At 34.6% G+C, this 23,639-nt stretch overlaps 10 protein-coding genes across 10 annotated transcripts; 4 read left to right on the forward strand and 6 right to left on the reverse strand. All coding sequences in view use genetic code 12, as the record gives it.

Moving 5' to 3' along the window:
* J8A68_000495 (TES1) lies at positions 1–520 on the reverse strand (the record flags this gene model as incomplete). The annotated part of the gene is made up of 1 exon (XM_049408986.1): positions 1–520. A coding segment is annotated over one exon (520 nt), but the record flags the coding sequence as incomplete, so codon positions are not given.
* A 541-nt stretch (positions 521–1,061) lies between these two features.
* On the reverse strand, positions 1,062–2,006 carry J8A68_000496 (uncharacterized protein; the record flags this gene model as incomplete). The annotated part of the gene is made up of 1 exon (XM_049408997.1): positions 1,062–2,006. One exon carries the CDS (start codon positions 2,004–2,006, stop codon positions 1,062–1,064), a length of 945 nt encoding a protein of 314 aa, XP_049266105.1.
* A 426-nt stretch (positions 2,007–2,432) lies between these two features.
* J8A68_000497 (uncharacterized protein) lies at positions 2,433–3,449 on the reverse strand (the record flags this gene model as incomplete). The annotated part of the gene is made up of 1 exon (XM_049409010.1): positions 2,433–3,449. The coding sequence occupies one exon, from the start codon at positions 3,447–3,449 to the stop codon at positions 2,433–2,435; it is 1,017 nt and encodes a 338-aa protein (XP_049266106.1).
* A 555-nt stretch (positions 3,450–4,004) lies between these two features.
* Positions 4,005–5,060, reverse strand: J8A68_000498 (uncharacterized protein; the record flags this gene model as incomplete). The annotated part of the gene is made up of 1 exon (XM_049409021.1): positions 4,005–5,060. One exon carries the CDS (start codon positions 5,058–5,060, stop codon positions 4,005–4,007), a length of 1,056 nt encoding a protein of 351 aa, XP_049266107.1.
* A 682-nt stretch (positions 5,061–5,742) lies between these two features.
* Positions 5,743–6,906, reverse strand: J8A68_000499 (uncharacterized protein; the record flags this gene model as incomplete). The annotated part of the gene is made up of 1 exon (XM_049409032.1): positions 5,743–6,906. The coding sequence occupies one exon, from the start codon at positions 6,904–6,906 to the stop codon at positions 5,743–5,745; it is 1,164 nt and encodes a 387-aa protein (XP_049266108.1).
* Positions 6,907–7,803: 897 nt separating this feature from the next.
* LAS1 (rRNA-processing protein) lies at positions 7,804–9,366 on the forward strand (the record flags this gene model as incomplete). The annotated part of the gene is made up of 1 exon (XM_049409043.1): positions 7,804–9,366. The coding sequence occupies one exon, from the start codon at positions 7,804–7,806 to the stop codon at positions 9,364–9,366; it is 1,563 nt and encodes a 520-aa protein (XP_049266109.1).
* Positions 9,367–9,741: 375 nt separating this feature from the next.
* SPO72 (Spo72p) lies at positions 9,742–15,417 on the forward strand (the record flags this gene model as incomplete). Its single annotated transcript, XM_049409054.1, has 1 exon — positions 9,742–15,417. One exon carries the CDS (start codon positions 9,742–9,744, stop codon positions 15,415–15,417), a length of 5,676 nt encoding a protein of 1,891 aa, XP_049266110.1.
* Positions 15,418–16,645: 1,228 nt separating this feature from the next.
* Positions 16,646–18,427, forward strand: CNT (Cntp; the record flags this gene model as incomplete). The annotated part of the gene is made up of 1 exon (XM_049409065.1): positions 16,646–18,427. The coding sequence occupies one exon, from the start codon at positions 16,646–16,648 to the stop codon at positions 18,425–18,427; it is 1,782 nt and encodes a 593-aa protein (XP_049266111.1).
* A 433-nt stretch (positions 18,428–18,860) lies between these two features.
* On the forward strand, positions 18,861–19,691 carry J8A68_000503 (tRNA splicing endonuclease subunit; the record flags this gene model as incomplete). Its single annotated transcript, XM_049409076.1, has 1 exon — positions 18,861–19,691. One exon carries the CDS (start codon positions 18,861–18,863, stop codon positions 19,689–19,691), a length of 831 nt encoding a protein of 276 aa, XP_049266112.1.
* A 104-nt stretch (positions 19,692–19,795) lies between these two features.
* Positions 19,796–23,044, reverse strand: PNG2 (Png2p; the record flags this gene model as incomplete). The annotated part of the gene is made up of 1 exon (XM_049409087.1): positions 19,796–23,044. One exon carries the CDS (start codon positions 23,042–23,044, stop codon positions 19,796–19,798), a length of 3,249 nt encoding a protein of 1,082 aa, XP_049266113.1.
* Between the last annotated feature and the right edge of the window lie 595 nt (positions 23,045–23,639).

Genomic DNA, 23,639 nt, shown 5'->3' on the forward strand with positions numbered 1-23,639 from the left:
ATTCATGATATGGCGTTTGGAATACAAATGGTTTTGGTGGGGCTGGTGCATCATCATCCTCTTCTTCTTCCTCATCTTCATCACTTTCTTTAGCCCTTTGTTCAATCTTAGCATAATATTCCTCATATTTCCGAACGGCTTCTTTATGAGAATTCCGCTTCGTCAAAGAAATATTCGCAATATAAACAATCTGCCCATCTTGAATCCCCTTTATAGATCTATTAACAAACGTCTTCCCATTCGAAACTTCACTCACCTCCCACGCAATCGGGGTTTTATCATTCGCAGCCCGGACGAAAAATGAATGCAAGGAATGTGGTTTGAATTCTGGTGGTGATGATCTAATGGCGACTAATAATGCTTGTCCCGCGAGATTTCCTCCAAAGACTCCTCGGGCATCTGGTCTCGGTCTGATTAACGGTTTACGACCACGATAATTGTGCTGGGAAATCTGGTCGACTCCGAATTCGGCGTGTACGTCGACTGGTTTTCCTCTTATGTAGTTGAAGTCTTTAGACATGGCTGGGGTGTTTGAATATGAGTGAAGAGAGGATGCAAATTTTGTGAAAAAGAAGAGTTCAATCTGGTGCTTTATATTTCGAAATCAGCGGGAAGACGGAAAAAAAATGTTAGTGTGGGGGAAATTGATTTTTTCATTCATCCGAATTTATTTTTGGGTGCAAAATTCGGTTAAATGAGAAGATTATTTGGTTTGTTGGGACCTACAAACGACCACCAGACTTAAATCGAAGAATTGTAATATGAGTTGCACGGAATACTTCTATTATTCCTAGTTGTCTTATGATTATCAGGGATTTATTTGGTTCTTTTTGGTTACATCTTGCTCTACTGATTTTGGCCTGTGATATCTTGACCTGGGAAGGTGTGACTTTTAGATCCGGATAGGGCCAGAATCAGAAATTACATTGGACAGTTACTAGAACCACGATATCCAGAGCTTGCTCCGTATCACCTAAAGAACTAAGAATGCACTTAGTTTATAAATTTTATAAAATAGTAATTAAATAGATAGAATATGCTACAAAAAGTGGACGCTCCAACTACAACTTCAGCTTCTTCTGTCTTCCATTAATCAAATAAAGTCTTTCCTGAACAACACTAGCGACATGCACCCCTTTATCATTATAGATCTCTCCCTCCACCAAAACCCGACCAAGACCAATCCTAACCAACTTCATAGAATATGCCATCCATTTCGTCGCATCAAAATCATCATCATGATAATAAATAGAATGATCGAGAGATACAGTATGACGAGGCAATTGGGAAGAATCGATTCCGATATGGTTGATCAAATACTCTAACGAGATCCAATCGGAAATCGACGAAAGTCCGAGGAATTGATATATTGGATCTTCTAGTGGTTGGAGTTCTTGTACGTCAGTAGACCCTGGTTTAGGAAGACCCCATTTGACAAGGTATGACAACTTTCTAGTTGGTTCGATGGTGGTGGAACGTTTGACTTCAGGGAAGGTTTTGATATGAAGGAAGATTTTCTCATTGGTGTCATCGACTGGAAGGTCTTGGATTCTTGCTTTTTGGATATATGAATCTTCTGGGGTTTGGAATTGGAAAGGTGATTCACCGTTCTTGACAGCCTCGCGATGGGAATTACGATTCGTGAGTGATATATTTGCAATATAAACAACTATATCATTTTGAATCCCCTTTACGATCCTATTTACGAAAGATCTTCCATTTGAAATTTCTTCTACTTCCCAATCTAATGGGGTTATGTCATTGACTCCCTTGACGAAATATGAATGTAATGAATGGGGTTTAAATCCTGCTGGGGAGGTTTTGATGGCGACTAAGATAGCTTGGGCAACGAGATTTCCTCCATATGCACCTCTATTAAGAACATGTGGTTTGGTTAAGGGTGATTTACCTCGAAATTTGTTTGGACCTATTTGAATAACATCAAATGCTTGATGAAGATCAATTTCAGATGTTTTAGTTGTTGACAGTTCTATATTTTGATTCATACCTCTTGATACTTTGTTTTTTGATGTCAGATGGTTGTAGAGATGTATGAGTTCTTGTTTTGATATAGATGGAGGTATACGGCTATATCTATAGTACTCTTGTCGTATTCCGTGGCTATTTCAATCCTCGGTATCAGATGGAAATTCAATTTTTTTTTTGCTGTGGTGGTGGGTACGACGTTTGTTGCTTGTGATGCGAATGGGAATGGTGGGAATGCGGTCCACTGCCACTGCCCAAAATCCCCCCACACAAAACCAAAAAACGGTAACAGATGGAAATCACAAGCTGAAATTGTAAATTCTTATTTCCGCTGTAAAATGTATGAGAGAGATTACAGTTTAATTTAATTACTGCAAAAATTACAGTTTATTAACTAACTTGAAGATATGTAATAAATATTCTATAAAGAAGTCAGAAGAGGCATTCTACAACTTGGCACCTTCTTCTCTTCCTCCAAATTGAACTAAACCTTCTTGAACAAACGTGGCAACATGAATTTTCTTATGATTATAAATCTTACCTTCAATTAAAACTCTATTATGTCCACATCTTGATACTTTAAAAGTAACCCCCATCCATTTCGTTACATCAAAATCATCATCATGGAAAAACAATGAATGATCTAAAGATACTGAGAAATAATGAACTAAATCAGTATGGTCAACTCCCTCAATTCTTAATACTCTCATTAATCTAGTTAAAAAGATCGAATCTGAAAGTGATGCCAACCCAACATATTTAAAATCAGGATCAACATTAGTTAAAGGTTGATTGAAACCTTGCTCATTTTCAATCCCCCATTTTACCATATATGAAAATTTCCTTTCTGCAATTGGTATTTTCTCTTCATGTTTAGTTAATTCAAGATCTACCAATTCCGGAAACACCTTATGATAGAATAATAAATTCGCATTAGCAGCACCAATAGGTAATTTTTCAATTTCATATTTATCAAACCAATCATGTGGTGGAGTACTGAATTCAAATGGTTTGAGTTGTTCCGCGTTTGGATGGTTGTTAGCTTTTGCTTCATTATATCTCTTCCATGCTTCCAAATGAGAATTATTCTTAGTTAAGGATATATTAGCAGTATACACGACTTGTCCATTCTGTTTGGCTTTAATTGCTCGATTAACGAATGATTTCCCATTTGATATTTCTTCAACATCATAATCAACCACATCTTGATCATTTACGGCTTTGACGAAGTATGAATGTAAGGAATGAGGACGGAACCCATGGGGTGATGATTTGATGGCGACTGCAACTGCTTGTGCTACTAGATTACCTCCATATGCACCTCTTGCTTTCTTCATTGGTTTCTGTAATGGGAGATTACCGCGATAGGTATGGGAAGATATTTGTTTTAAACCATAGATTTCTTGGACATCATGGGTAACGTTTTGTGGGAATACTGCGTCAGTAACGAAGTTCTGAATCATTTTGGAAAGTTATTGGTATTCTGTAAAACGAAAGTATCTAAACCAGCAGATGAAGTTTTCTTTGGATAAATAAGAAAGAAAGAAAGAAAGTAAAAGTGAAAGTTTTTAAATAAATAAATTTTCAGAAATTTCTTTTGATTACAAGTTTTATTTCAGACCTTATCGGTTTTGTGGGGCAACCATTTTTTTTCCTCGGGTCTACGAGCATTAACAGAAGCGGGACTTCTACTCCGGTTGACATGCAACAAGGTTAACTCAAAACACAGAGATTCGAAAACGAATTGTTTACACGTAGCTACAAGAAGATCAAGATATGATCCATATTACATTCGGGCTTATATGACAAATGTTAAATAAGAGTATGAATCAAGAGGGACGTAATCTGCTGGGGCACTCAGACCAGATCTTTTTTTGCAGCAATTTAGAGAAATTGATTGCTAATTTAAATGATACTTACGAAGTCAACTAAGATTAAGAAGTTAAATATAAATTATATCTCATTTGTTGAAAACTAATAAATACTGTTGATAAAATCTAATCTACTATAAAGCGCTTCTATAAATTAGCAGTCAATCCATTCTTTCTCATCTTTTCCCTCTCATGTAATTCCCAACTAGCTTCAGCAATCTCTTTCGGAAAGAAAGCATATGCCTCTTGAACAGCACAAGCAATTGGTTTCCCATTCATATCAAAGAAATTCAATACTGCCAATATTCTATTATTCATCATATTCACAAATCTATAATCAATAAATATCCAATCACTAGAATCAAATTCTCCATCATAGAAATATAAACTATGATCTAAACTAACTCGAAAATACCCATTATCTGAAGTTAAAGGTAATCCAATAGCTTTGATTACTGTGGCCAACCATAATGAATCTGAGGCGAATGCGAGTCCCATATGAGATTGCTTGGAGAAATTTTGACCCAATTTATAATCATCGAGTACTTTTACAAATATTCCAAACTCTCTATTTCCACTTGTGTCCAAATTAACTGATTTATTATGTTCTAATAAATCTCTGGGCATAGCATGAGCAACATTATCATGTGTATGCTCCATATATAACAATGTATCTATATTATCTTTATATTTATAAAAAATATGATTAGGAGTTCTTTTAAACGTAAATGGAATATTTTTCGCTTCTTCACCTGATTTGATTATTTGATTATATTCTTCCTCACGTTTAGTATGATGATTATTCTTAATAAATGAACATTGCAAAGTAAACACCAATCGATCATTATGTGACTGATATCCCATCACCATCCTGTTTGAAAAAGTTCGTGAATCACTAACTTTTATAACTTCCCATTTAATTGGCGATTCTGTGGTGCCGGCTTTTACGAAGTATGCATGAAGTGAATGAGGATGGAAATCTGGTTGGGTGATTGATTTCCAGGCTGCGTTTAAACCTTGGGCGATGAATTCTCCTCCATAAGTGCCTCGACCATCTTCTTGGGGTGGTTCGAGGGGATAGTGACCGAGATAGGTGAGTTTGGATTCGGTTGATTGTTCGGGGACGAAATCTAGGTCGAATTTCTTTTCTAGTTTGGCGATGGGTTTGTCTGATTCGTAGACTTCTTTCCTGAGTTTGTCCATTTTGTTCGAACTAAATTATAATTTGAATGTTAGAAATAGAAAGAAGAAGAAGAAAGAAAGAAAGAAAGAAATTTTAAGCTTCTTTATAACGAAAAGTCTATCTATCTATTTTTTTAGTGATTCATTTTTCATCAAGCGGAGGTTTTTTTTTTCTTTGGGGTATGTTATATCTCCGGTGGGCTTTTTTTTTTGGCAGATAACTCCGGTACATCTAAAGTTTACATTTAAACCATACGTTATTGTCAGAAGATGAATCATATGACTTACATAATGGTTCCTAATGGTTACATCTAAGGCTTACCTAATGATAAGCATCTTCATGTGAGAAGTTTCTAGTCATCTCTTGCTTTCTTCAACAGCCATAAAATACTTTCTTCTCTTTGTTTCCTGTGAAAAATGGAGATGAAGAAGATACAAGAAAATATTGCGCGTATTGATCCTCGGCTAAACTCACCCACATACCGAAACTAAAAATGAAAAGTCCGATAGTACAAAACAAGGTAGATCATGTTTAGACGTAGAGAGCTGGAGCTTATTATTACCTATCTCTTGCTATATTGAACGATTTAACTAATTTCGACACGTAGAGATTATTTAACTAAATATTACATTATGGACGCATTTTTTTACACCCAAAAAAGGACGTGATTAAATATCTATTAAAACAAATGCATAAACTGAACTATAACTTAGTTTTATCAGCAGTTTCTCCTACTCCTTCATAAACCAATGCTAACCCTTCTTGAACAACAGTAGCAACACATTTCCCTTTATCGTTAAAGAAATAACCTCTACATAATAATCTACTATTCAGTAATCTTTTCATTTGATAAGTAAAAGTCAACCAATCTTTACAAACATCAAATGAACTTTCATCATTTGGAGTATAATCATCATTATGAAAATACATATGATGATCCAATGACATTGCATTGTAATGAAAAATATGTAATACATTCAAAGAATGTCTCATTAATAACAATGCATCAGTTCCACTATCATAAGTTCCACTTCTTTCAATTGAAGGATCCCAAGGAAGATGTAATATCCTAGGCATGGTAGTTATGAATGCCGAATCGGATAAATTTGCCAATCCGACATAATTAAACATAGGGTCCCGGAATGATTTTGAATGTAAAGGTCTAAGGATTGTTTTAGTTACTGGTTCAGTTTCATTTATGGCATTAGGTAAATGTTCCACAATCGTTTCATGTTCAGTCCCTGGTTCAGGAATGTTTTTAATCCCGCCAAAGACAGTTAACCATCTTTCACTTGCATATTGATCTTTCTCTTCGGGACATTCTCGATAGTCCATAAATTCTTTGGAGTATGCATTTCTAACAAATCCCAGATGTTCAACTTGATATAATTTATTTATATCGGGATATTTTGCTTGGAGGGGTGGGACGGGGATACTTTCATCTAAATCTCGTTTATGTAATGGAGTAGTACCTGGTTTCCGCAAGGATACCATACACACCAATTTCTTTCTGCCTTGTTGTTCGGAGGTGATGTATCGTTTACTCATCATTTCGTCATCATATATTTTCTCAACTGCATAATTCATGGGAGTTTTTGCACTTCCTGCACCGATGAAATACAGATGATAAGAATCGGGAATCATGACTTTGTTGGTTTGCGGGTTACGGGTTGATTCTATTGCTACTAATAAGGATTGTGAAATCATGTGGCCTCCATATACTCCACGAGCTTGTTTTATTGGAAGGGTTAATGAATGGGCTCCTTTATAATGATAGTCATCTATTTTGATGATTCTAAATGCTTCTTCAAAGTCGGGGTATGGGTTTTCGGGAGCACTGACAATGTCTTCTGGCATAGTGGACATGATTTTGGGTTGATGCTCTAAGGGGGAAAATGAATGTATCAGGGATTTAAAAGAATGAGATATGTGTGTTTATAAATAATGTTTGTGAATTGAAATGAAAATATTTTAATAGGCGGATTTATTTATTTCGATGGTATTAATTAATCACAAGATATTATATGCCCCACTAAAAAGTCTCACAGTCTTTTTTTTCCACGGAGATAAATTAAATAGTGACTCAACCGTTTGTAGGCTTCCCGGTTAAACCTGAAACTGTAATTTTTAAACATATGCAAAAGTCTGGGGTAAACTACTTTTCTATTATTAGACACAACAATGGGAATCTCACTTATTTACTCAACAAAAATGAACTCCCCTTAATATTGCTTTTGGGTGAAACTAACATCCATAGCGTACTGACTCCACTTCAATATTTCATTTTGCAACATACTGTATTTATTTTTTTTGCTCTGTTTCTGCCGAGGAACAAATCACAATGAACAACAATGTACTACAGAAGTTGTAATTACATCGTGCACGGGATGCACCGTTTAAGATATCCGTTACATAACAACTCGTAATTTATTAGATATGAACATGTGGCTAATTTTACTAAGCAACTGAAGTAACAATCTATCAATGACTAGTCAAAAATTTCTGGTATTTATGATATTTGCAATTACTTGATTGTTGCAAATAGCTACCATATGTTGAATCGACATTATCTAGTACAAATGATCTCATTTCATATCCATTCTTTACTAGCATTGCAATAACAAGAAGTCTTGTCTCAATTCATGTCAAATTGTTTAGTGGCTGATTATAATTGGTTCGGTTATTTGGCTTAATCTCTTCCCAAACAGTACAGAAGCACCAAACCCAGAAAAAATAATTTTGAAAAATTTCGATGCTCTTAGGATGAACACGGACAATCAACCTCCAATGAACAAACATCCAACAATCACCCCATATAGATCAATAGATGACCTAAAACAAGTAAAAGATTGGTTCTATAACTTTTCACCTGATCGAGATAATCGTCAAAGAGCAATTTCAAAAGTAAAAGCCTGGAGCTCTCGCGGAAGAATCCCTCATGGAATTGAATCAACTTCCTTATTAACGTCAACCATCTTAACTGATACAACCAATGTCGATGCCCATGTCTTACAATTATCATATTGTATGGCCTTGATTCGATTCGTGAATGGGATATTGGATCCCTTGCAACAGGGGAATTATGCTATTCCCTTACATCATTTAGCGAAATCAATTGGATTGCCGGGTTTTTTTGTGGAATTGAGACATATGGGAACCCATGAGGGATTACCGAGTTTGAGTATGCTTAGGATTGCGAGTCGACATGCTTTGAATTGGTTGTATGATAATTATTGGTCACATATAGAAGATGAGATTTATGATGATGAGGAGGAGGATGAAGAGGAAATGTCGGAGTCTGATTTGGCGGTGGTTAGTCGAATTGTGAAGTTGATACAGAAGTCGATTGAGAAATATGATATATATAATAATTTGAAGACATTTAAGAAGATACGAAAGAGCAACCTTGATGTGGTGTATAAACGTGGGGATAAGTCAAGTGAGATTGCAGTTAAGTATGGGAAATGTTTGAATCAACTTAGAGATTTTGTGCTGCAGGAAAGTAGTGATGAATTGAAAGAAATGGGGTTAAGCTATCCAGAACTTTTAATTAGATTACTTATACATAAGAAATACTTGATTTATAATCAAGATAAGCTAAAGGATAAAAAGACAAAGTTTAATCCTTTAATTATCAAGTTATATCGTCCCTTGATTGATGATCTTGGTTTTGAATTCAAAGTAACATGCTTCAGAGTTATCCATAATATTTTAAATCCGCCTGAGCAGAATCCAATAGAATTAAAAGTATATCAAAATTTGGAGTTTGATGAAATAGATCACCCAGATGAAATTGTCCAGTTACTTGAATGGTTTGGTTTTTTCATAGAAGAGCTCTTAACTTCCAAGGGTTCAAGTGACTATAAGTTTCATATATATAACGTGGAGATCAACAATAGAAATTCATTGCTTGAGTTAATAATAAATAAGTTGCAAATATTATATGAGACTGTAGATGAAAAGACAAAGTCTACTTTCAATAATATCATATCCAAAATATTGACACTAATAACAACAAACAAGAATTTCAAAAACTTATACAATCAAGAAAACAAATCACGATTAGAAGAATGGTATAAACTGATTTGTAACCTTGAAGAAATGAAAAAGACATATGAATTGCCACCATCAATTGATGATTTATTGGGATTATCAGTCTCACCAAGTCCAGCCTCATCCATAAAGCGAGAAATTGACGATGGTGAATCTGCCCCACTACCAGACAAGAAACAAAAGACATCATCAACACAACCAAAAGAAGTTATTCATTATTTATTTAAACCTCATGAAGTTTGGCAACCAACTTCATTTGGTAATTTTATATAATTAGCAATAAGCTTATATACAGGATTTTTTTCTGCTTATCAATTGATTTGAATCTCTCTCTGTTTATCTCTCTATCTATCAATCAGTGAGTCAGTCAGACTGCGTGTGCTCATAATCAAAAGGGATCTTTAAATTACAACCAAAATTTCCTCTACAACGGATGTCACACCAATCCACCTAAATTTTGTGTACTATACTACAACAACATTCATATTAATAAATAATTTAAAAATTAAATAGGAAAGGGCGTTCTGGTGTTTTTTTTTGTGTGTTCCTTTTTTTTACAACCAACAATCAGTAACTCCACAAAAGTATAGACAACTAAACTCCAATTACAAATACATACATACATACACAACATCACATGAATCATCAATGAGTCCACAGTGGATACCCCAAAATATACAGAAAAGACTTCTATTATATGTCCTACAACAAATATCATTATTATCAGAGATTGATCTCCCCAATCTAGAAGAAGTCTCCCTAAGTTCAATAATCCTTAAAGATATTTCCATCGATCCAGAAAAAGTAGGGAAATTACCTGGATGTAATCTACGATATGGACAGATTGGAGTATTGGAATTAAGCGCATTAGCCAATTATGGAGGGATTCAGGTTGAGGCTAAAGATTTAGAAGTGGTTGTTTCACCTGATTTTGAGATTGATCCTAGTGAGATTGCAAATCAGGTGCTGTTTCTGTTGGCACAAAGCACGGCGGATTTGGCACATACTGTCATGTTTGAAAATGAAGAAGATGAGGGAGAAGAGGATGAGGAAGGTGATGAAATTGAACATTCTGAAGGTGGAGAAGAAACAAAGGATGAACTGAAGAGAGATACACCTACTCCTTCTCAATCTGATTCAGCAACATCTACAAAGACATCCACATTAGGAGGAGTTATGCAACGGGCTGTAGAAATTGCATTGCTGAGGATACAAGTGAGAATAATAGATCTTAAAATCAAAATAGTGTCAGAGTTGACAGATATGGTACTAGAAGTTGATCGAATATCAATAGATACAATAAATGGGTCAAGAAATGTCAACGTGGCTGGGGTACGATTGAAAACTTTAAAACCAATTGTGAACCCTGGGCAATTTGATAATGTATCGACATCCACCAATGAAAATCAAGAGGATCAAGATCTTGAAGAGAGAGAAGATACATCGGATAATGAAAATGACGATTATGGTGATGATTTAGTTAATAGCATGGTTTTCACTCATGAAGAAGCTAGTTCTATATATATGAGTGCCACATCCAAATCTTTTGAAAAGTCTGCAGCTACCGCTGCACCAGATGCACATAACGAAGAAGGGATTGATAACAAAATTGAAGATGATAATGAAAAGGATCCTCCAATAATATTTCATATGGATCAATGTAGTATTGAATTTGAAGGATTGCAAGAAATAGCAAATCTAGAAGTCATAGTTGGGAATATTAATGTTGCATGTACTCCTTTAACACCAACTTTGGTTTCAATTTTCCAGGGAATAACGCGTAGTTTAAGGTTTAAGAGTTATCAGAAACGAAGAATGAATCAAACGACGACGATGAATGAAAAGAAATTGCCTTCGGAGAAGTTCCCACAATATGCAAATGAAAATGACTCAATCCTAGAAGAACAAGAGAAGACAACCAACGATGATGTTCAATTGTTTAAGAAGTTACGGATTGGAAATTTCGTAATTAGTGCTACTTCAGCCTTAAATCCAAATGGAGAGTTTTCTTGTTCGAATGGAATCAATATTGTATTGCATAACATAAGCGTAAGGCAAAAGAGTGAACTTTTGTTATTTGGAGGAATTGAGACATTCAAAATTGTTAGAGTCAACAACGGAGAGATTACGAATATATTCTGTTTTGAGAAACCACAAGAACAACAAATGCCTCCTCGTCCGTCCACTCCTGTGAGTATACTGTCAGCAACTTCAGTCACGTCAGCTGTAGCCAATAAAGCAGATATTCGGTTTGAGGTATTTCAAAAGATTGAAGACAATACTACAAGTATAGAAACAACTGTGCTATGTGCTAAAGCTGCCTATGTCAACTTGGACCTTCAAAGTTTATTGATTCTTGCAAATTTTGGGATTTCATTGAAAACAGTAATCGAAGAGTTTGACATTTTGAAGACAACTATTGACAATATACATAATCAAGAAGCGAAATTAACAAGTAGGTTACTGAAGATGGAACATGAGGATAAGAAGGTGACATCCAAAGATCAATTTATTGTGCAAACAGCATCTGTATTTGTTGATGTCTTGGTGGCTGATGATTTAAAGTTGCAGAGTATAATCTTCCCAATCAAGTATAATTCACTTCAAGATCAATTAAGTATATCCAAGATTCTTTTCAATAGTATACGAGGGGGGGTGTTTGATGAAGGCGTTGTTACGATTAATGATATTGCATTATATACCAAAAATCGAGATTTTAAAGGATATTTACATTCCGCTCATATTTCAGCAAATTCAAACACGTTACCAAGAGCAACTACCATGAGTTCTAATATAAATCTAATTATCCAAAAGATTATCTGTAATATCCCGTTAAAGAATTTGAAATTTATCGGAGAGAGGATATCTCTGTTAGTTTCCAAATTTGGTGAATTATCATCAGCCCAATCTAATTCGTTGGAGAATTCTTTTCTTGATGAAAGGCGTTCCAAATATTCCAAATTATCCAATTCAATATCCATGGCTGCATCAATGTATACTTCTAGAAAACAGGTACGGCGTATTGGACCCGGGTTTGGGACTGGCGCGGGGAGCTTCTTGAATACTAGCCGGTTTAATTTGGCAAAATTTAATTTTACTATAAAGGAAATAGAAATAAGAATAGCCCTGGTGCTACAGAAGTTTGGTGATATACATATCGTGTTGAATGATCTTTCATTATATCAACTAAAACAAGACATTCATGGGGCTATTTTATCCCTCAAAGTAACAAGAAGATCAGATGACAATAAAGTTGAGAATTTCATCTATCAATATCAAGATAAGCCAATTACCGAATTTGAATTCCCTTTGATATTATTGAGGTTTAAATCAACAGAAAAGTCCGATTCCCTTGAGATTGTGGTACGAAATTTACTTGTTGAATATTATACTAATTGGCTTCTGCTATTAGATGATGAAGAATCTATTATTGACACGGTTGAAGAAGAGATTATTGAGAAAGTTACACCAGATTCTAAATCCTCAGCACTGAATAGATTGGATATACGATACACTTTGTATGATTGTATGATTGGCTTAACTCCTGGAAGATTGAATTGTAAGGCTTGTATATTTGTAAGCAAGGGGAATGCTGATTTTGCAGCTGGTATCAATCAGTTTTATATCAAATGTTCATTTAGGAATTTAGCTGGATTATTAATTGATGATGTCAATAATGTGATTAAAACCGAGAAAGAGAAGGGAAAGTCCCGTATTCAGACTTCGAAATTACCATTTGCGTATACGTCACCGCTTGATTATTATTTACAACAAGGATATATTCAGTTCGGAACCGTGAATTGTACTCATGTAGGTATAACTTTTAATATCGATGTGGAGGAGATCAAACAAAGAAATGAAAAGTTGGGAATTAGGGAGAATTTAGCATTGGTTGATATTAAAGTCAATTCGGATGAACATCAGGTTAACTTATGTGCAGATTCGACCAATGTTATACTTCAATTGATTAATGATTTGAAATTACCAATTGATTTTACAGAGAAGGATAGAATGAGAATAAAATTAGATCATAAAGTGAATTTATTGGAAGGTATTGAAATGAATGAATTTTCGGAACTATTGGAATCATTTGCTCAGATGGATATTAATGACAACAAAAAGGGTTTACTGAAACCAAATTCCAGTGATAGTGAATCGCAAGGTGGATCGTCGCTAGTATTTGAAGAAGAACATTTCGATAAAAACGATGACAAGAGTTCAACATACAAGGATCATCATGTTGATCCCGTTAAGATTAATATCAACCTTTCAAAGACGAAGATATATCTTCATGATGGATATGATTGGAAGGAAACTCGAAAAGCAATCAAAGGAGCTGTGAAGAGATTCGAAGCCCAAGCTAAACACGAGGCAGTAGCTTGCAAGAAGTCAGCCAAGCATGAGGCTAAAACTAAACCTGGTCCAAGTGTTAAGTTTGATATCAAGGAGGAGAAAAGTGCTGAGCCAGAAGAAGAAGAATCCTTATATGAAGAAACCTTATTTCAATCAATTCATGTCCTTGCTCCTAAAAAGACAGCTATGTCACATTTAGCAGAAGAGATTAATAGTCGAATTGAATCTAATTCAGAAGTGAGTCCAGAGGAAAATAAGAAGATCCAAGCAAATATTGCATTAGGTAAAAACTACAAGAATTTGAAATTAAGAAGATCGACCAACTATAAAGTTCTTGTTGATTTAAAGAATGTGGAAGTTAATGTTAATGTGTTTTCAACTAGAGATCCTAGAGTGGACGACACTGATCCCACTATGGAATATGAAACCATGAGTGCAATTGATGCCCGTTTAGGGACTGTGACCATATATGATAATGTACCTTCATCTACTTGGAATAAAATCTTAAGTTATATGAATAGTTTGGGAGAAAGGGAGATAGGAACAAGTATGGTTCGTTTATCTATTGTGAATGTTCGTCCGGATCCAAAGATAGTTGCTAGCGACGCAGTGATTAGTGTGTCGCTTTTACCTTTGCGGTTACATGTTGATCAAGATACGTTAGACTTCTTAACTAGATTCTTCGAATTTCAAGATGAAAGATTCTCGTTGCCAATGGATGAAATTGCATATATCCAAAAATTATCTATTGGTTCTATTAAGGTGAAGCTTGATTACAAACCGAAGAAGATTGATTATGTTGGTTTACGTTCTGGGAAAGCTGCCGAATTTGCGAATTTCTTTATTTTAGACGGTTCATCCTTAACTCTTCCCAGTACAAAATTATATGGTGTTTTAGGAATGGATAAGATAGGAATCGGTTTAGGAAAAGCCTATGCACCTGTTTTCCAGCTGGCAAAAGTGATTGGAATAATTTCGGGTGTTGCTCCATTACGTTCTGTCTTTAATATTGGTGGTGGATTTAAAGATTTGATTGCAATACCTATAGCAGAATATAAAAAGGATGGTAGGTTGCTAAGAAGTCTTCAAAAGGGAACATCATCATTTGCCAAAACTACAGGTTATGAATTATTGAATCTCGGTGTCAAGTTAGCTTCAGGAACTCAAGTTTTATTGGAACAAGGTGAAGAATTATTAGGAGGGGAAGGGTCATCAGCAAGAATATCGAATAGAAGCAAGAAAAGAAATAAAAGACAGGAATCAGAAGAGCCAGAGTTTGAACAAGTAACTGATAAGGATGCATTCAAAGGGCATAAAAGCTTATTAATTAGTTCTGAGATTTTGAGTAGAGCCAGTAAAAGCAAAATGGGCAAAGATCAATATGATGGACGAAAATTATATTCTTATCTTGACTTGGACGAAGAAGAAGAAGATAGCGAATTTGATAAGGAATTATTGAATAAATCAATTTTTTTGTTGGCACCTTCTGAACATCACGACAAAGGCAAGCACAAGAAGCGAGGTAATGCTATTGATGAAGAATATGTTGACGAAGACTTTGAAGATTTGGATCAAGATGAGGATGAGGATGAAGAAGAATATGATATCTATGCATATGACAATGAGGATGAACTTCAAGAAAAGTTGGTTAGTTTATATTCAAACCAACCAGAAAATATTAAGCAGGGACTTAAATCAGCATATAAATCTATTGGTAGGAATTTGAAATTGACAGGGAAGCAATTGGTTAACCTCAAGAATGAATTGAATGAATCAGAATCCTTCCAAGAATCAATGGCAACTGTCCTTCGGAATTCACCGATCATTCTTATCAGACCTATGATTGGTACAACTGAGGCGTTATCCAAGACTTTAATGGGGTTGAGTAATAAAGTGGATTCCAGGCATATGATTGAGAAGAGGGATAAATATAGAAGTGAACAAGATAAGGACGATTTTAATTATAATTAATGATTAGTGTATTTGCGGGAAGGAGGGTGAATATTTTTTGGCATGATAGTTAATAAAATTATATAGAAATGAATGAACAGTTTATAATTACAAAGCTTAAGAGTAGACAATCTCTCCATTGTATTTTAACTTGATCCAGAGTGCTCGGCGAAATAAATATACCCCACAATACCAAACAATTGTATTATAGATTATTGTTGAAGTACAATCGATGCCCGCGGGAACAATTTGATGCCTTTCAATTGTCAACTTCTCATCTCTCGTATGCCGAAACCTTAATTAATTAATTAAATCAAGAAAAAAAGTGACAAGGTGGAAGTGTGCATATTATTATGAAATTCGTTCCAAACGCAGTTGAATGCCCTTTCAAGTAAGCCCAATTACAATTTTTAACCCTCGAACAGCGACAAATCAAATCAAAATCAAAAATCTCCGCTTTTCTTCTTTTTCAATTAACATTAATCCATCACCCTTCTTATCTTTTGAACTTTCCATGAGCATGAGATGATTCAAACAGCTAATAATGCTCGTAAATTTTTAGATCAAGGTCATTTGAACAACGTGCCGTAGTGAAAAAGTTTTTCGTTTAATATGCTAGTTCTGTGACATCATTTTGTGTTTTGCCGTATTTCTTTTTCAAAATGGCAAAAATCATCGGAAAATTGCCTGTTAAAATTATTTTTTCTCACTTCGGATAATTTATGGAATAACTCCCTGCACGGCAAAAAAAAATAATTCAAGTTTGCAGAACAAAAAAAAGCCCAAGAAATAAAATATTATTTAAGCCATTCATCATGGTATGATTTCTCAATGGGAAACTAATGCCCCCCATATCGCGTATTATGTCTTCACATTCCCGTAACAAAGGAAAGAAAACAATCGTGTGATGAGCTCTTGTCCCATTGTTTTGTGGATTAAACCCAAACCTTAAAATTCCAAAAAAAGAAAAGAAAAAAATTTTGCATTTGATATATTTTTTGAAAAAGTTTAAATAGAGATTGAAATTTCCAATTCTCTTTCAATTGATAAATTTCACTTTTCACATCTCTTCTATCTCTTTCTTTTGTATATTAGTTTGAGTTTCAACGGCGCATGTCATATTACCTCTTGAGTCACAACCACAAATCTTATCTTCAATCCGTTCATTAATTTTGTAACTCCCCTTACAAATACAAAATTATTTTATAGAAGTCCAAATTTTTTGCACCCTAATTATAAACAAACAGAAATGTCTACTCAACAACAACAACACAATTCAGAACCAGAACAGGACGCAAGCTCTATCTCTGAATACTATCCTGAGTCCCAAACTGATTTAGAATTAGGTAAGGAAAAAGTCGAAGACCTTGAAATGGCCCATGAAGTAGATACTGCTGTCAGCAAGCCAGAAAGAGTTTCATGGAGTCAAAAAATTAAAACTAAATTCCCTTGGTATAAATTAGCTTTCCATATCTTTTTAGGCTGTTTCTTTACTGCTTGGTGGTTATCCATTATTATCCAAAGTAAGCATCGTTCCGAATGGTTAATCCCAACAGTCTTTTGGGGTATGGCTATGGTTAGATTGATCTCATGGCATTGTAGAATCTTGCCTTGGTTATTACAATACGTTAAATTTGTTTGGGATTTCGCTTGTGATATTATTTATAATAAATTATTCCGTGAAAGATATCAAAGATTATTAGCTGGAGCTACTGTCACTGTTGGAGTTATTTTATTGGGGACTTTTATTCCATCTGAAACTGAATTCTCAAAGAGAGAAGATCGTGCCGTTTCGTTCTTTGGTTGTATTGTTGCTATTTTCTGTTTGTTTGTCACTTCAAGAAATCCAAAGCATATTAGATGGAATACTGTCATTGGTGGAATGTTAATGCAATTTATTGTTGCTTTGTTTGTCTTGAGAACTAAGTGTGGTTATGATGTTTTCAACTTTATTTCCACCTTAGCTCGTGAATTATTGGGTTTTGCAAAAGATGGGGTTGCCTTTTTAACAAGTACTGAAATTGCAAACATGGGTAATTTCTTCTTTGGTGTCTTACCTGCCGTTGCTTTCTTCGTTGCTTTTGTTCATATTTGGTATTACTATGGTGTTATCCAATGGGCCATTGGTAAGTTTGCATACTTTTTCTTTTGGTCATTACGTGTTTCTGGTGCTGAAGCTATTACTGCTGCTGCATCTCCATTCATTGGTATTGGTGAATCTGCTATCTTGATTAAAGATTTGATGCCATATTTAACTAATGCTGAATTACATCAAGTTATGACTTCTGGGTTTTCTACTATTTCCGGTTCAGTTTTGGTTGGATATATTGGATTAGGTTTGAATGCTCAAGCTTTAGTCAGTTCTTGTGTTATGTCCATTCCTGCTTCTTTGGCAGTTTCGAAATTAAGATATCCTGAAATGGATACTCCAATCTCCAATGGTAAAGTTATTCTTCCAAAAGCAGCCAAGGATTCAAATAGTCAAGATCAACCTCATAATGTCTTGCAAGCTTTCTCTCAAGGTGCTACTTTGGGTTTAAAGATTGCTGGTACTATGATGATTCAATGTATGTGTATTATTGGGTTGGTTGCTCTTATCAACGGTATCTTAACTTGGTTTGGTAATTTCTGGAATATTAATGGATTAACTTTAGAATTAATGTTATCCTATATTTTCTATCCATTGGGATTCTTATTAGGTACTCCACGTAATGAAATCTTACATGTTTCTAAATTACTTGCTTATAAGTTTATTCAAAATGAATATGTTGCTTATAATTTATTAATGACTGAAGCACCATTTAATGAAATGTCAAAGAGAGGTACTTTAATTGCTACTTATGCTTGTTGTGGTTTTGCCAATTTAGGTTCTTTGGGTATTACTTTGGGTGTTTTGAATACTTTAACTAATAATTCTAGAGCTAAAGATATTTCACAAACAATTATGTCTGCTTTATATTGCGGTATGATTGCAACTTTATTATCGGCTGCAATTGCTGGTATGGTTATTCATGATTTAGACAATTTCTAATTGGGGACGGGGTTTGTTATGTATTTTTAGTTTTATCCTTATTAATTATTGTTTATTACAGGTTTATAGATTCTCTTAATAAAAATTATAAGGTGTTACTTGTTTCTTTTCAATTATTCAACTCATCTTCAAATGGTAAGTGGTTGCAAAAAAGTTGATTTTGCTTTGTAAAATACTCAATGAAGAAGCCGCCAACTCACAAATTAATTTTCTGTAGATATCGTACCTGTACTAAGGGCTTGCTCTTAACACCATATCATAGAGAGATTCATAGCTCAGGGTAGATATATAGAATTCAATTATCATTATGGATTGTAGAGTGTCCCTAATTTTCGTTGCGCTTCCATATCCCTGTCATAGAAAAAAAAATTAAATCTGATTTACCATTACTTCTCCATTTTATAACACAACAACATCAAACTCTAAACTCGTAATGGAAAATGATATAACACCGCCTCCATCTCCCACCTCCGCCATCACCACCACTCCCAGACCAATCCACCTCCCCTTATTAAACCGTGGACAAAATCCAGAAGTATTAATATTCAACCTCGAAACCATAAAACGACTTCGAGATGAGCATGGAATCCTAGGGATCTTAATAGGTACACTCCCCCAATATCCCCAACAGAATCTATTCCTATCGATTCCTTTAAAGTTGATAGTCTGGGAAGTAGTCTGGCTTGTTGAGAATGGGTTTGGAGTGTTGGTTGATCAATTGAAATATCGTAATTTGAAGACACAAGCTGGGTTTAAGAATCTGAATAAGATTAGTTTGGGAAATAAAGCACAGGAAGAGGTGGCTAATTTTAATATAATCAAGAATTGTGATCTGGATAATGATGATGATGAGAATGAAGAACTTATTTCGACATGTATTGTTCCCCTCAAAGAATATATTTCTGATTATTTACGAAATGGATCATGTACTCAAGATCAATTCTTATCAGGATATCATAAATTCAAACATTTAAAAAGCTTGGGATATTATATTAGTCCCGGATTGAAATTTGGTGGAGATTTGGTTATATATCCCGGTGATCCATTACGATATCATTCTTATTCGATTGTCAAGTTTGATTTTGTTGATTTGAATGAAATTATTGTCGGAGGAAGATTGGCGACTGGAGTGAAGAAAAATATGATCATAATGGATACTTCCACAAGTTCATCCCAAAAGTCTGAACATCAAAGTTTAGAAGAAGAATTACATTCTGAAGTTTCGCCAATTGCATTCTCAATCGAATGGGCTGGATTTGGTTAATAAAACAAATAAACATTATTGTGACTACACTAAATAGCTACATAAAGAATAAAGATACTGTTAATTAAGTAAACAATAAAAAAAAGTTAAAAATAAGCATCAGGTTAAAATCCTCCAATTCTCATTCTCCTATGACCACCTCTATGTTCCTCTCCACCATGATGTGGTCCGTTTCCGCGCATCCCCTTCCTGCAGGGTCTATGTCCATCATGTCCGTGTTCCTTTCTGCCATATCCACCATATTCCTTTCTTTCCCCATGTCCATGATGTCCATGTCCATGTCCATGTTCACCCTCTCCTCTTCTATGAGCACCACAGAAAATATGTCTAAAAAACCTTCCAATCTTAGCCAATTGTCTTCCAATCCAACTACGATGATGATGGTGGTGGTGTTTTCCAAAAACACTAGACCTGACTAAATCAGCAAGTTTCATCGTCAAAACCTTAGTGTCTCCAAGATTCTCATGATCATTCACAACATTCATAACCATCTCACCTAAATCATCATGACCACCTTGATGTTTATGTTTTCTTTCTTTTCTCTTTGTGTCATGATCAACATCATCCCTGACAATAGTTCCATTGACGGCATCAACAATCCTAGAATAATGATGTTGATGTTTTTTGTCAAATCCACCCTTGATTTCATATTTGGTTCTCAAGCCTCCAAATCCGTGATTTCCACGGGGGGATAATACATATGTCGAAGTACCATTCTGGGATACTGTGACTTTAAATCCTGGTCTTGGTTTCTTATGCTTGTCACCTTTGTGATGTGGAGGTGGAGGTGGTGGATGTGATTCGTCTCCTTTCTTATGATGTGGAGGTGGTGGATGTGGTTTGTCTCCTTTCTTATGATGATGTGGAGGTGGACCGAATTTAACTTCGGTAACCTTTGCATTCGTGAGTTTAACATCGAATTCAATTTCAAATAATTCACCAGGCACGGATTCAGTTTGATGTTCAACCAAAGAAAGAACTAATGGATAAACGGATGAGATATTCACTGCTTCAATGATTGGATGAAGATGTTTCTTGGGTGGTTTTGAAGGTTCGTCGTCGGAAGATGAAGATGGATGTTTGAATTTATCATGCTTGATCAAGATTGATTTTTCAGAATGTCCGACATGTACTACATGTTGATTATCACCTCCTTTCAAATATGCTTGAACATTTGATACTTTGGCTTTAGTGTAAGCTTCAACTGTTGTTAATAAACTCTTGCCATCTTTCAAAGTGAAGTTAAATTTGGATACGAGTTCAGCATTAAAAACACCGGAGATTATTTGTTGGAAAGAATGAGTGAATGGAGGAGCAAATGAAACTACTTTAGCCTTACTCAAACTATCAATATTAAGAATTTCACCAGAAGCATCAATAACTTGATCATTTTCATAAGTTAATAAATTAGCAGAAGTAATCCAATTCAGATTAACTGAGCTTGAATCATCATGTCCAGTTTCACCTAATCCATTACTAATTTCAATTTCTAATACTTTATCCTTAATAGCACTACCTTCCCATAATAATGGTAATAATCCAGAAACATCAACATCAATGGAAGGAACATCAAAAGCATCAATTCCAACTACAGGTGACCACAACGCAGGAGAAATTCCACCAGTGAAAATAACTGGTTGTGGAGTTTGGACGGCAATCTTTTCATTATTGAAATAAACATTCACGATTCTAATTGGACCTCTTCCAATAAATTCATGTCCATTATCGGCGAAATGATCTTTATATTTATCCAAAACATTAGTATACCAGAATTCTTCAGCTGCATTACCACTGGTGAAAATTGAAAGAATTAAACGGGTAGTATTCTTTGGAACAGTAGGTAAATTGATTTGAAGTTTATCAGAAGGAATATAAAGAACAGGTGGTTTTTCAGGATTTGAATTAAAAGTTAATGGATAGATTCCATCAGCTGGCTTTCTAATTGATAAAATTTCACGATCTCTTCTAAGCCTTTCAAAGAATTTCTTGGGTGGTCTTCTATGAGGTTCATTATCTCTTGGTTCATATATGATTAATCCTTCTTCTGGTTTTTTGTGGTCGTGGTTATCTTCACCTTTTCTGTGCTTTCCGTGTTTGCCATGCTTACCATGTTTACCATGTTTACCATGCTTACCATTCTTGCCATGCTTTCCATGTTTGCCATGTTCTCCGTGCTTGGCATGTTCTTTGTGTTCACCATGTTTACCTTTTTTGTGTTCACCATGTTCTTCATGACGGAAGTGTTCCTTTGACATCTCTTTATCTTTATCGTCATCGCCATCGTGGTCGTGATCGTGATCGTGATCATGATCGTGATCGTGGTCGTGATCATGATCGTGATCGTGGTCGTGATCGCCGTCGTGATCGTGATCGTGATCGTGATCGTGATCGTGATCGTGATCGTGATCGTGATCATGGTGACCATGATCATGATGCCAGGTAGTTGAATTATACAAGTCAACACTTAATAAAATCTTAAATTCCCCAGTTAATCCAGGAGTAACTAAATTATCCAATTGAAACATAATTTCTGCAGTTTCACCTTTAAATAATTTCAAATATTTGGAAACATCTTTTTTAAATTCACTAAAAGCACTTCTTCCACCTGGTTCAATAGTTGAAGTTCTCCAAATTTGAACCCCATTAACAAATAAATTAGCCAATCTATCATATTGAACTCCATCAACTTCTGTATGTAAAGTTAATACAACTTTATTATATTCAATATCTGAAGGTGGATTAAATTTCAGAATAGCTGGAACCCCCCAAGATTGACCAAATGTATGATCTATCAAGACGGTATTGTATTTAGATTCACCATAATTTGGACGGACGACAAAGGGGTTTGATACAGCAATACTTTTTTGAGGACCAGTGAATGAGCCAGTATCAACAATACTAAAGACATTACTTAAAGGGTTTGAAACACCGGTGATTTTAGTCTTGTCAATATTCTTATGACCACGATGACATCCATGTTTATGATGATTAAATAAAGTTAATTTAATATCATCATGAATATTATATAAGAAATAAAATAAGTAAAAACTTACTAATAAAATTGATATTTTAAGGAATGAATGATGATTCTTCTTTTTCTTTCTATAAATATGTTCTTCATTATTATTATTTGCTTCTAAATCAATCTTTTCATTTGATAAGAATGGTTTCTTTTCATCATCAGCATCATCATCAGAATCATAATAGTTTTGTTGTTGTTGTTGTTGTTGTTGTTGTTGTTGTTGTTCGGGTATTTCGGTTGTAATATTATCAGTATCCTCTAATAAAGGAGTAGATGGTCTACCATATTGCAACATATTCCAAAAAGAGGAATCTCTTGCTTTATGACTCATTTCTTTAATTAACCTTCTAATGATTAAATATAAAAGAAATGAAATATGAAATGAAGAAAAAGGGTGAAGTTTAAATTTATAAATTAAAAAATGACAACCAATGGGATGATAAGGGGATGAAATGATAATAATAAAATTTTACTAAGGAGGGAGGCTTGGGGAATTAATTATTTAATGTTGCAGAACAATAACAAGGAGTAAATTAAGAAAAAAACACTGTAATCTCCTGTATATAAAAAAGTGTATCAAACCACACCCAATAAAACAATCTTCGCACACACAAGAAAAAAGTTGTTTACATCCAAACATCAATAATAAACTAATTTAATCCCATAACTACAAACTAGATTTAAGATTTTAAGCTAAAAACCTTAACGTTTTTAATTGCCAAGTCTAATATTTGTTATGACGAAAAAAGAACGAATACATTTTCTGTGATTTGTATAACAAGGGAACATCAATATCATTTATTCTTTCTTCTTTGAAATTTCTTTTTTCTTTGTTGGATGGTACGGAAATACACGTTGTTTTGTTTTGATTGCTAACAACAGTTAGTGGCTTTTAGTTCTAATTTTAAATAGCCTTGTTTCATTCT

Source organism: Hemisphaericaspora subhashii (genome assembly GCF_019202705.1).
Source record: "Hemisphaericaspora subhashii strain CBS 10753 chromosome Unknown scaffold7, whole genome shotgun sequence".
Taxonomy (NCBI): domain Eukaryota; kingdom Fungi; phylum Ascomycota; class Pichiomycetes; order Serinales; family Debaryomycetaceae; genus Hemisphaericaspora; species Hemisphaericaspora subhashii.